Source organism: Ascaphus truei, chromosome 19 (genome assembly GCF_040206685.1).
Source record: "Ascaphus truei isolate aAscTru1 chromosome 19, aAscTru1.hap1, whole genome shotgun sequence".
In the NCBI taxonomy this organism is placed as follows: Eukaryota; Metazoa; Chordata; class Amphibia; order Anura; family Ascaphidae; genus Ascaphus; species Ascaphus truei.
The window spans coordinates 25,021,411-25,035,069 of record NC_134501.1 but is presented as its reverse complement, the minus strand read 5'-3'; the positions used below and the strand labels follow the sequence as shown (position 1 = coordinate 25,035,069).

Sequence of the window (13,659 nt, the reverse complement as noted above, 5' to 3'; positions counted from 1 at the left end):
CTAAAAAATGACCAGCTCTCTGCCATCGGCGGCGTTATATGATGTCACAACGTCATGTGACGCCGTGTTGCCATGGCGACGTGGCGTCTGAGAGCAGGTAAGAGGGCGTCACAGAGGCTTGGCATCTCCCCGGCATTTAATTTAAATGTTGTGCGGAAGAGCGCGGGGCCTCTAAATGCCACGCCCCCACCCCACCAGAAAATCCTGCACGCCCCTGTCCCCCAGTTTGCGCACTCCTGTCCTACATCATCTGAGCCCCTGTGGATCACACTGAGAAAATCTCTGAAGTGAACTAAGCAGGGGGGCTCAATTCTGGTCCTCAAGCCCCCTCAACAGGTCAGGTTTTCAGCATATCCCAGCTTCAGAACAGGTGGCTCAATCAGAGACTCAGTTGAAGCTGTAGCAGGGACTGATTGAGCCACCTGTGCTGAAGCAGGGACTGATTGAGCCACCTTTGCTGAAGTAGGGATATCCGGACAACCTGACCTGTTGGGGGGGGGGGGGGGCTTGAGGACTGGAGTTGAGCACCGCTGGATTAAGGAATTCTAAGACTATAAATTACATTCCTTCAATCAAACTTAATTCTGGAGCCCTTACTTCCGATCCAAAGGAAAGAGGCAAAACCTTTGCTAGGAACTATATCACCGCCCCCCTAACCATAAACGCCTGGGTAAAATGGATGAGTACATACTGTAACTCCGTTTTCCCAACCTAAACTATGCGACAGAGAATCCTTATATGAGTTAATTACAATCGAGCAGATGGAGGATACCATTCCATCTTTAATATCGTCCAAGTCTTCGGGCCGGACGGCTTTACGACTCAATCTTACATGACATTTACTAGCTGATATAAGAAAAGGTGCTTCTTTTTACCCCAACATGCTTCATGCAACCCTTGCAATGATCCTCACGGAGAAGAAGGATCCAAATCAATGCAGGAGCTACCGTCCCATGTCTCTTCTTAACACAGGCGTCAAATTGTTCGCAAAGGTTCTGGCCAACCATCTAAATAATGACTTATCTTACTGTATACACCATAATCAGGTAGAGTTTATCCCCAATCACCAGGCAGCAGATAATATTAGGAAGTCTGTAGCTACTGTATAATACATCAAATCGATGACCCTTAAAGACCTGCTCTGCTTTTATCTCTTGATGCTAAAAGGCCTTCAACCACATCAGCTGGCCCTTCATGTTTAAGGTAATGGAGATAATTGGATTTGGCCCTTTGGTTTCTTAAACGTGTTAGATCGCTTTATAACACTACCTCTGCCATAATACAAGCGGCTAACACTGTTTCCAGCCCTATAAGTATTTGTAATGCTACTTGCGAAGGCTGCCCTATATCCCCCCTAATTTTCTCTTTATCTATGAAACCATTGGCGCCCATGATAAGAAAGCAGCATGACATCGCAGCCATAACCATTAAGGAATCAGAGTATAAACTGTCCCTGTATAGGGAGAACATCCTATTCTATATCTCGCTACCCAATCTAATGTCTGAATTGGACAGGTTTAGTCAACTTTCCAATTACAAAATTAATTTTTCCAAGACCGATGTCCTGAGCTGCAACATACCACCCCACCACAATCAAACACCTCCAGTTTAAACTCTCTCTTAATTGCTGAGCGCCTTCTATTAAATTCCTAGGGATTAGATTGACTAAGGCCTATAATACACTCTATGAAGCTAACTACCTGCAGCTCTTTAGAACGCTGGAAAAAGATTTGGAGGAATGGAGCCACTACTCTATCTCATGGGTAGGTAGGATCAACATTTTTATACCCTCCCAATACCATTTCAAAATAAGATAATGGAAGATATCCAGAAATAACGTTTTTTCTAACTAATCCTACCCTAGAAGGTCGGACTTGCATCTCCGTTTTCTTAGATACTACTCGACAATTTACCAGCCTGGTTCTTGTCCTTGGGCTACACAGAACGGGCCAATCTGAAAAATCTTTTTCACAAGAGGTTAACTTAAGATCCTTAATGTGGTTACCATGCAGAAACCACCCGCCTGGACCAAGGCACACCCGATAAGTTTGCACTCCCTAAATATATGGGGTAAAGTAAGATCTAAATTTGTCCTCTCATCAGATCCATCTCCTTTGATCTCTCTCTTTTCTAACCGTGATTTCCCACGGGGATGATAAACTTGTCATTTAAACTGTGGAAATCTCTGGGTCTAATTCAGGCGCAGAATGTGTTTGTCGTCTGACGCGTTTCTCCCCCTCCAGGACTTGGAAGACCGATTTGGATTTGGGAAGGATATTTTTTTTATGAATACTTACAAATCGTGCATTTTCTTTCTCTTTCCAAATACCGCCAGCCTGCCGCACGAAAACTGACTGTATTCGCAAATACCTGTACGTTGGACCCATACGCTCTAATGGGCTGATGTCATCCATATTTCAAATGTGACTAATACACGGCTCTATCGAAAAAACCCGACGTCATAACGACCTGGAAGAGGGACCTGGGAGAGGTCTTGGATGGCGAGGACTGGTCCGATGTATGCGAATGTATAGCAAAGACCTCGGTTTGTACCAATATTAAAGAGAACAGCTTTAAACTCCTCCACAGATGGTATCTCACCCCTACACGCCTGTATAGATATGAGCCTGACGTGTCTGCAGGGTGCTTGAGGGATTACGTATAACCAGGCTCCTACATACATATGTGGTGGACTTGTCTGAAAATTGTCCATATAGGTGACAATTGAAAACCTTCTAAATCCGTGAGCAACGTTTAAACTCCTCAGTAGGGTGCACCAGGCACTACATGACACAGGGCCCCTCTACCTTCAAACAAAATTTAAGTTCCTCAGACCCACCTCGAAGCTACGATCCCAAAACCTTGACCTTGAAGTCCCCAGACTTGAACGCACTAGACAAGCTAGTTGTGGCCCTTCGGTACAGGGAGCCAGGGAATGCAATGCCCTCCCCATATCCATCAGAGACATCAAAGACCATCCCACTTTCAGAAACCGGCTCAAGACTTGACTCTTCGAAATCAGCTTTCTGAACCCCGATTAATTCTTCGCTCCACCTTTGGAGTTTCTAAAAAGCGCATAGAAGCAGGGGTCGCTCTGTGTATGAGCTTTACAGCATATTAGGGTAGATAGAGAGACGCTATTATTCTCATGTTAAGCTAAATTTGTAATATACCCATCTTAAGAGACCTGTGGTTCGGCTTACCACACAGACCCCACAAGGATTTGGGCAAGATAGAGAATACCCCGGCTTCACATATCTTTTTAGCAACCAGATGTGTCGTAGCCAGACACTGGTTCCAGCACAGCCCTCCATCTCTTCTGTAAATTAGTAATAGTATCGGGGACGTCTGCGCAATGGAGAAGCCGAATCCGCAACAGATTTACCAAATGCTGCCGTATCTGGACCCTATGGTTCAGCTCTCAGGACGACCTTGTTCTCTCCTTCAAGCCGAGGTCTTGGGTAGCTGTTGTTCATATGTTACTCCTATGCAGGGCCAGCTGGGACGTGTGCTGGGACATTTGCGTGTCTACGTTTTAATACAGATAAACTAGAACAAATGGATTGCTTACAGAATAGCATCTAAACATGAATGGGATTGTGTGGGCGTTACTGCTATGCATTGTACGGATAATGAAGCTCATTCCAAGTTAAGATACATAACTGCTATGAGCTACACTTCAGTGCCAAGCTCGGAAAACCTTCCCAATCCGTGACACCATTTTCTTTTCTTTGGGTCACTCTCGGAGCCCCTTGGGTCCCTGTGCCATCTGTCCCCATATTAGCAGAATCTCCGTTCTTCAGAAACCTGATGTTCGTGTCCCCAAGATAAACGTCCTTAATTAGAGGACTCCATTTGTTCTTTATTTTCTAAGGAAGGAAAACAAAAATACATTTAAAGCGGCAATACTGCTGTATATGGCCTTTTTCTCCCCCTTCTTATTTGTATATGTAAAGCGTGTGACAATGTATCATTCTACATTCTTACCTAAGATGTCAATCGTTTGGTGCTCCTGTTATAAATCTGTAAGAATCCTGATTGTGTGCCTAACGAAATGGCCGCCTCCTAACTTTGTGCTGCAGTCTGTGGCATGCTGCAGCTGATATGTAACTTTATATTTGTAAGTGTAACACATTGTTACAGCTTTCTGAGTCATAGTCTGCTGTTTGGAAAATAGCAGCAGATCTGTTTGTGATACGTTGTTGCCAAAGGGCACAGCTAAAACAATGTGTGTGAGAACCTGTTTCAAAAGATGACGTGGATATGACTTTCTAGATGGTTGCCGTAGGATGATCAGCACATTAAACATGGCATTAGGAGTTAAACAAAAATGCAGACAGAATTATCGATTACTGCAGAACTGATTTATTTAAAAAAAGATACAGGATTTTTCATACTTTGCTGCTTTAAAATGTAAAAATTAATATTGAGGTGTCCATGTCAACCTGTGTGGGTTTTTGTTGTTGTTTTTAACCCCGTTTATTTCAGCTCCGGGGACCCCCTGCTTCCCGAGACTCCTCCATAGGAGGTGCCAGTAGCCGCTTGGCTAGCCACTTGTCAGAGCTCTCGTGCCCTGCCGGCCAATAGGAAGCTGTGACGTCATCCGGTGCGGCTTCCTATTGGCCCAAATGATGCAGAGCTTTAATCTGCACCGACATGCTGGCTCCCCCTTATGGGGTAGGTATCTTAGGAAGCGGGTGGGCCCCGGCGCTGAAATGAATGGGGTCCAGCTCCAGAGAACACCCCTGCTTCAATCCTGTGTATAAAGAAAAATAAGTCAGCCGCTTGGATTGCTCCATTAAACAAAACGGAGGTTAGTTAGGGGGGCTTGCCTGGTTTAATAATGTTGATCCAGTTTCCGTGGCTGTGGGAGAAGTGTTACAAGCGATTCTCTCAGCACAGTGCAGTCATGTCACAAATGATTCTCCAGCTCTGAGCAGAGCTCATCCTGCTTTGGTTCTTCTCTTTGCTTATTACGTTAACTTGCTTGTATGTTATGCTAGCTTTTGACTTAAGTAGTTATTTAGCAATTTAAATGAAAATGTAATGAGGTTACATCTGTTTCACATGGGCCCATAATGCCAGGCAGATGGGGGCGACCATCAGAGCCAGATTTGGTTTCTGGCAAAACATTTTTGTTTGGTCACACACACACACACACACACACACACACACACACACACACACACACACACACACACACACACACACACACACACACACACACACACACACACACACACACACACACACACACACACACACACACACACACACACACACACACACACACACACACACGTGTAACTGTGTGTGTGTTAGTGATTGGGCTTGTCCATGTATGTGAGTATCTAAATATAAACGTATAGCCACACAAGAATGAGTTGGGAAATTCATTCAGAATAGATGACTTTACTGAAAGGATTCATGTTGTGTGTGTGTGTGTGTGTGTGTGTGTGTGCGCACACTGCTGCCATATTGTTATCATCATAATACAGTGAGATATAAAGCTAGGTGTTAGAGTTTATTAGTGCCGTGGTACCGCCTTTCAGTTTCATGTATGTACGTTGTGTGATTGTACCATCTAGCCTAGTAATCCTGACAAGGGAATTCGGGGACCCCTAAGGGTCCGTGAGGCGTCTCCAAGGAGTTCGCCAAAAACAAATCTGCAATGGCGGTTCCCAGGCAGGATAGCGGGGTCCTGAGCCCGTGTGGGGGCAGCGCACTTAGTAAAACCCCAAACTGCACCTTAGCGTGGTGGGTTTCGCTGTCATCTACAGCAGGAGATTCCCACAGTGCTTTGCACCCACTGCAGCGAGGCATTGTGGGACGTGACTTTGGAAGCCCCCGCAGTGAGTGAGAGCTGTACCCCCCATGCTGCCTGCACACACTGAGGGGCAGTTTGGGGGATTATTAAGCGTGTGTTCCCCCCACGAGCTCAGGACACTATATACTGCCTGGGATCGGTCACACAGTGTTAGCGACAGTCTGAGGGGTTGGCTGGAATTGGGAAACATTGGTTTAGCCGATGGCAAATAGCAATGAAAGGGATAAATGCCACGGGCCCCAGAACGCCCCGCCTGGGTGAGACGATGCTGTGTTGTGAGTAGAGATGGATTCATTTTCTGCCAAATTTCAAATTCTCTCTGTTCCGGGTTGTTTTGCACTTTTAAAATTACCTCTTTTTTTTTTTGGTAAATGTTTGGGGGGGGGGGGGGAGGGGGGAGAAGTGCCATTGAGAACAATAAAAATGAGGGGGTGGGTTCGTGACATAGTCTCAGAAAAAGTGCCTATTAACTTTGTTAAATCGATTCGCTGGGGAATTGGCCAATTTTGTTTTCTGTTCAAAACTTTTCACGACTTTTTCGGGAAAGAACCCGCAGCCTGAATTTGGGTAAATTGGCACATTTTAGTGGTTAGTGGTGAGAGTGAGAAAACGGGCTGGGAATCGGTCCCTGTGTGTGTACTTTGTGTAGTTGTCACCCTGCAGTGAGAGGGACAGACTCCATGCACACAGGTCTCTCCTGTCTGTGTCACTGTGTCACCCTGCAGTGAGAGGGACAGACTCCATGCACACAGGTCTCTCCTGTCTGTGTCACTGTGTCACCCTGCAGTGAGAGGGACAGACTCCATGCACACAGGTCTCTCCTGTCTGTGTCACTGTGTCACCCTGCAGTGCAAGGGACAGACTCCATGCACACAGGTCTCTTCTGTCTGTCACTGTGTCACCCTGCAGTGCAAGGGACAGACTCCATGCACACAGGTCTCTCCTGTCTGTCACTGTGTCACCCTGCAGTGCGAGGGCCAGACTCCATGCACACAGGTCTCTCCTGTCTGTCACTGTGTCACCCTGCAGTGAGTTGAACAGGTCTCCTGTCTGTGTCACTGTGTCACCCTGCGCTATGTGGACAAGTTAGATTTTCTCTTACTGCCTCTTGTTAATACATTACATGCTCGTCTTAATCCAGTTATACCACATGCTTTCCAATCCCCTTCTCTCCTACATATGCAAGTACAAACAGCTTTTACACATTTCTCTACCTAGAAAGCAGCCCGGGGCCTTCGCCAGATACTTTTAACATATGAAAATTGAGCTGCTTTGAACTTGTATGTTTTTGATAAGTGCTCAGTAAGCTTCCCGCAGCATCACCTGTGGGTCTCTCTCCAAATCCTCCCGCCTTTGATTGAGTGCCAGCGCAGAAATAATCCGGGCCGGGTGTCCTGCCCCCGTTCTAAGGGTAAATCCTGCCATTGTGTTAACCCCTTCACTGCCGGCGAAGCCAGCGACACAGAATCGATGGGCTCCCCCGTGGGGGAAAAAAATCAATTATTATTTTCGTAGCTGTAATCGCCAAGGGCATCAATAGCTTTAAAGTCCTCAAAAATAGGTCCGCCTAAAAACAAACAATAACAAAATCATAGCGAAAAATCATTTAAAGCGGCAATAAAACGTTCCCCCTTTTTTTCTTCTTCTTTGTATATGTAAAGCCTGTGACAATGCATCATTCTACATTCTTACCTACGCTGGCAAGCGTTTGGTGCTCCTGTTATACATCTGTCATAATCCTGAATGTGTGCCTAATGAAATGGCCGCCTTCTAACTTTGTGCTGCACTCTGTGAAATGCTGCAGCTGATATGTGACCTTATATTACTAAGTGTAACACATTATTGTTACCAATTCGGAGTAACAGACAGTCTGCTGTTTGGAACACCGCAACATATTTGTTTGTGATACTTTGTTACCACTGGGCAGAGCTCAAACAGGTGTGAGTGAGAGCCTGTTTCAAAAGAGGAAGTGGATATGACTTTCTAAATGGTTGCTGTAGCAACCAAAGGATGATCAGTACATTAAAAATGACAGAAGGTGTCTTCTGGAGGGCACGGCCGTTACAGAGGCCCCGTGCTTCCCCGAAAGGCATTTAAATGCCAGGTATTACGTGAGGCCTCTGTAACGTTACTTACCTTAACTATCCAGCGACGTGTCGCCATGGCAACGTGGCGTCACATGACCCAGCAGCGTCATTTGACGCCGGAGCCGAGGGGGGGGGGGGTGGCACGCAAGCAGGGGGACTCGGGGAGAAGAGTTTGCGCACCCCTGCTCTAGGTCAGGGGGCGCAAACTGGGGAGAGCAAGATGCAAGATTTTCCGGGGGGGTGGGGGACGGGACGGATGCAGAGGCTCTGCGCTCTTCCCCAAGGCATTTAAATGAAATGTCTGGGGATCGCGTGAGACCTCTGCAACGACGTCCCTTACCTTGTCTTCGGCAACGTGGCCCCATGGCTCACATTTCAGGAGGGGGGAGAGCAGGCAGCGGAGCGCAGCGGGGAAAAATTGCGCTCCCCTGTTCTAGGGCCAACTCCAGTCCTTAAGGGCCACCAACAGGTCAGGTTTTCAGGATATCCCTGCTTCAGCCCAGGTGGCTCAATCAGTGGCTCAGTCGGAGACTGCACCTCCTGTGCTGAACAGGGATATCCTGAAAACCTAACCTGTTGGTGGCCCTTCGGGACTGGAGTTGTCCACTCCTGCTCTAGGGGAAACAAAATGGAGGTTTAAGTCTCCTGTGTCACGCAGGCCAATAGGGAGCCGCGCCGGTATACAGGTATATTGCATTTGTCAGTATACAGGTATATTGCATTTGTCGGTATACAGGTATATTGCATTTGTCCGTGTATATTGCATTTGTCAGTATACAGGTATATTGCATTTGTCAGTATACAGGTATATTGCATTTGTCTGTATACAGGTATATTGCATTTGTCAGTATACAGGTATATTGCATTTGTCCGTGTATATTGCATTTGTCAGTATACAGGTATATTGCATTTGTCCGTGTATATTGCATTTGTCAGTATACAGGTATATTGCATTTGTCGGTATACAGGTATATTGCATTTGTCCGTGTATATTGCATTTGTCAGTATACAGGTATATTGCATTTGTCGTGTATATTGCATTTGTCAGTATACAGGTATATTGCATTTGTCGGTATACAGGTATATTGCATTTGTCGGTATACAGGTATATTGCAATTGTCGGTATACAGGTATATTGCATTTGTCAGTATACAGGTATATTGCATTTGTCAGTATACAGGTATATTGCATTTGTCCGTGTATATTGCATTTGTCAGTATACAGGTATATTGCATTTGTCCGTGTATATTGCATTTGTCAGTATACAGGTATATTGCATTTGTCCGTGTATAATGCATTTGTCCGTGTATAATGCATTTGTCCGTGTATATTGCACTCATCTTTAGCTGTTTCTCAACCCATTCTTTAGGGAGGAAAATCAGACCTTGTTTCTATTTCCTTTTTTACAGCTCAGTTATTGTATACAATTGTATATACAGCTCAACCCCCTTATAACGCTGTGCTTTGGGTCCAAAGTATCACATCGCGTTATAAGCGGATCGCGTTAGAAATAATGTACAATTGTATGCATTGTACAATAAAGTATTTAAGATACCAATAATCGTGTTGTAAAGTATTCATAAATACGAAAATTGGGAGCCACGCTTGCATCACGTTATAAGCGGATTCGCGTTGTAACGTAGCGCGTTATAACAGGGTTGAGCTATATACATACATACATACGGCACGACAAATACACTTGCCCACTCGCCTGGGGCGAGTGCATTTTAGCCGCAGCCGACCCATCACTCACCCATATTCTCCTCACGCTATCTGTGTAACGTAAGAAGAATAGAGCATAGAACAGAGCGCCGGTGTGCGCAGGGTGAGAAGAGCTTTGTGTGGCTGAGGCCTCATCTAATAGGAGCATGGGAGGGGCAGGGCGCCACCAGGCAGATGCCACGAGGAGTGTGTTGCGGGTGGCATGGCTGCGCGCTGTGGTGGCGGGTGACAGACAGCGAGTGCTGCTGATGGCATTGCGGGACTGGTAGAGACATGAGGCGGAGGCAGCGACTTGAGCAGGTACCAGGGGAAGGGGACACGGACACACACACATTGTCCCGTGCAGGCCACGCCCCCTTTCCAGAAGATCGGCACGCGGTGTGTAGGAGAGGAGGTGATCTGAGATGCAGGGGGGGGGGGGTTATCTGAGATACAGGGGGGGTCTGAGATGCAAGGGGGGGGTCTGAGATGCAAGGGGGGTGATGTGGGGGGGGGAGAAGAGGGTGATGTGTGAAGGGGAGAAGAGGGTGATGTGTGAAGGGGGAGAAGAGGGTGATGTGTGGATGTGTGAAGGGGGAGAAGAGGGTGATGTGTGAGGGGGAGAAGAGGGTGATGTGTGATGGGGGAGAAGAGGGTGATGTGTGAGGGGGGAGAAGAGGGTGATGTGTTAAGGGGGAGAAGAGGGTGATGTGTGAAGTGGGAGAAGAGGGTGATGTGTGAAGGGGGAGAAGAGAGTGATGTGTGAAGGGGGAGAAGAGGGTGATGTGTGAAGGGGGAGAAGAGGGTGATGTGTGAAGGGGGAGAAGAGAGTGATACCTACCGAAGGGGTGCGCAAAGTTTTTTTTTTGTTGCGCCCCCGTGTGCTGGCTCCAGAGCTCGCACCCCCCCTCCCAAGTGACCTGGCGTCAAATGACGTCAAGATTTGACGCATGTTTCAATGACGCCGCGTCACATCATTTGACGCCGCATTGTCATTGTCAGAAGCCGGCTGAATCCCAGTAAGTTGAGGTTGCAGAGACCTTGCGCGGTCCCCCGGCATTTAATTTAAATGCCTCGGGGAAGAGTGCGGCGGTTGCAGAGGCCCCGCGCCCCCCAAGAAAAATCCAGTGACCCCAAGTTTGCGCACCGCTAGCCTACCGGCTGCCCTGGAGGATTGAGGGGGTCTGTAAGAAAGGTGCCCACGGAGGTGCCTGTCAGGGGAACCACACTTCTACCAGTCAACAGCAAGCTGCCTGGACAGGCACCTCCATGGACACCTTCCAGCAGGCCCCCTCTGCAGATCAGGCCAGATTAGGTTTTATGGCAGGATAGTGAGGGAGAGGGGCAGCAGCTGGGGGTCGCATGTAGGAGGGGGAGGGAGCCACAGGTTGCAACTCTGCTATAGGGGCCGTTTGTAACCTGTCCTAAGACATTTTGTCAGCAAAAAAAGACTTTGCTGCTCATTCTGTGGACAAAAGTGCATAACCACCAATAATACCTACTTAGCGTGTGGATATGTGTGCATGAGAGTAATTTTGGCTCCAGCGGATAGATTATCAGCAATGGGGGGCGGGGGTGAAGCTACGAATCAGCTTTTGTGGGATCCTCCAGTTTAGATAACATTAAAAAATTAGTTCAATAGCAGGAATTACACAGCAATAAGAGAACAATACAGCAGATCCCTACATTGTGTCAGTGAGCAAATTGCATTATCTGATATCCCTCTATGCATCACGCTTATACAGAAAAGGAATCCACGTGTGTTACTGTTCTCAAATATTACACACTCAAAAATCACATTTGAATATATCTAATATTTTATTGCTTTTATTAACATACTATATACAAAAACATAGCATTCTAATAACACATGTTTTTATGCGGGTCTACTGACTCTCTCCCTAAGGCCTCCAATTGAACAAGACCACGTTCTACTTAGGCATTCTGCTCGACCTCCTCGATCTCCTCGCACAGCTGTTCCCAGAGAGCTTCTAGGTGTGTAATGCTCCATCCGTGTTGTTTTTGTGTAGCAATTAAATTCTCCATCAACTTTTCCCTTTCTGTTTTTAATTTTGCAATGTTCTCATTTAGTGATTTGGTTATAAATGCAGATGTTCCGATTATTTCTATTATTTCGGCAAATTGTTTCTGGAGCTGCAGAATCTGGAGCGTCATATTGTTATAGTCTTGTTGGTGACTGTAACTCATTTTAACAATTATCACCAGGGACAGCAACAGCAAAACTTTCGTGATTTTCGAATGGTTTCTAGAGAGATGAGAAACCCAAGCTTGGTTCAATCCTGTAGAAGTTGTATGCTCATACTGTGGTCCCTTCGTTCGGTCTATGGAGGAAACTTTTGATGATAGCCTTAGGGATTTCTTTGAGGCTCTGCCCTTTGATAATATAATCCCAGAGGTGGTGCTGCCAATATCATTGGTAGACGTACAGCTTCCTCTGGTAATCAGACGCAAGCTACGCCGTGGCATCCTTTGTACGTCGTGTACCGGATCCATGGGAGTCAGCTAAAGAATATTGAAATGTCCTACTGTATCTCGGGCTGACATATAGGAAAAGCCCGTCAGCGCGCAGGACAAGGACTGGTCTGCTGCTGACTGGAGGAGCAGCTGACACAGAATGAGGCTTTTACAAGCAGATGGAGCAGAACTCTGAGGTTTTAGAACACAGCAGCTTAGAACTAATTCCAACAATCTCTCCATGGAGACCACAGCAGGAGGGGTTTCTCATTAACCCTTTATGTAAATGTGCCTGCCCAGGCTGTAGATTTTACATTACAATAACACCATACAACAACATATATTTCTGGTTGTGTTATATAAGATTGAATATGTGTTTAATACACTTTATGAAAGGTTACTCCACCCGAGCAGCTTAACACCGTGAAAAGGGTTAAAAGTGCAGGCACACTTAGGAATACAATGATAGGTTTAAGGCCGAGCTATTCACCCAGTTCTCCAGAGGGGCCCGATCAGAAAACATTCAGGAGTAGACGGGCCACAAGCCTTTTGTATTGTAATTTTAGACACATTTTAAAAACTTGAAAATGATAATATTTCAGCATTTTACAAGTATTTATAACACCTGCTCCATATACATATTTACATCACCTTTACTCAGAAGTAAGTGTTAGTGTGAGAAATAGTGCTGTGTTCCTGCTAACTTCGGACTTGATGCTGGGGCAGCTGAGAGTCTAAGGGTCAGTTCAAGGCCATGTGACCGTGGGACCAGTTGAGGAGCCCGGGTTTAAAGGGGAAATGATTGTTTGAGTTAGATCAAATCACCATTCAAACACATGAAACGTGTGTGTGTGTGTGTGTGTGTGTGTGTGTGTGTGTGTGTGTGTGTGTGTGTGTGTGTATATATATATATATATATATATATATATATATATATATATACATATATATACAGTTAGGTCTGGAAATAATTGGGTATCATCAGTGTGAGGTTGGTTTTATACTTGCCTTGAAATATTTCTAGGCTGGGTAGGTTTACCATATCACATTTTAAGTTATGGTGGGTGAAAAAGGCAACAAAAAACCTCCACCGTTGGCATATAGCCAATAAAGAATATCACTTGTGAGCATACAGTGCTCCCACTGCAGCAAGGGATTCTGGGAAATGACATACAAATGAGCACACAATGTGTCACCTTTTGCCTGGAATATCCATTCACTTGGAGCCCATTTAAGCTCCATGTGAATGGATATTCCAGGCAAAAGGTGACACATTGTGTGCTCATTTGCATGTAATTTCCCAGAATCCCTTGCTGCAGTGGGAGCACCGTATGCTAGGTGATAATGGTTGAAAGGCAGGGTTGCAGACCTGTCTAAGACATGTGAATGTGCTCACAAGTGATATTCTTTATTGGCTATATGCTAACAGTGGAGGTTTTTGTTGCCTTTTTCACCCACCATCCTGTTATAAGCAGATTGCGTTAGAAATAATGTACAATTGTATGCATTGTACAATAAAGTATTTAAGATACCAATAATCGTGTTGTAAAGTATTCATAAATACGAAAA

The 13,659-nt window shown here is 45.8% G+C and overlaps 1 protein-coding gene across 4 annotated transcripts in view; it reads left to right on the top strand.

The window, feature by feature from the left end:
* FTO (FTO alpha-ketoglutarate dependent dioxygenase) overlaps positions 1–13,659 on the top strand; it is a 199,229-nt gene that overhangs the window by 116,169 nt on the left and 69,401 nt on the right. Inside the window, exon 9 of one of the 4 annotated variants that reach the window (XM_075576990.1) lies at positions 11,522–11,636. The exons of the other annotated variants lie outside the window; for them this stretch is intronic. Within the exon in view, the coding sequence (XP_075433105.1) occupies positions 11,522–11,618 (97 nt within the window). The 3' untranslated portion in view covers positions 11,619–11,636. Of the gene's footprint in view, positions 1–11,521; positions 11,637–13,659 lie in introns of those variants that run through there. 4 annotated transcript variants of the gene reach the window in all.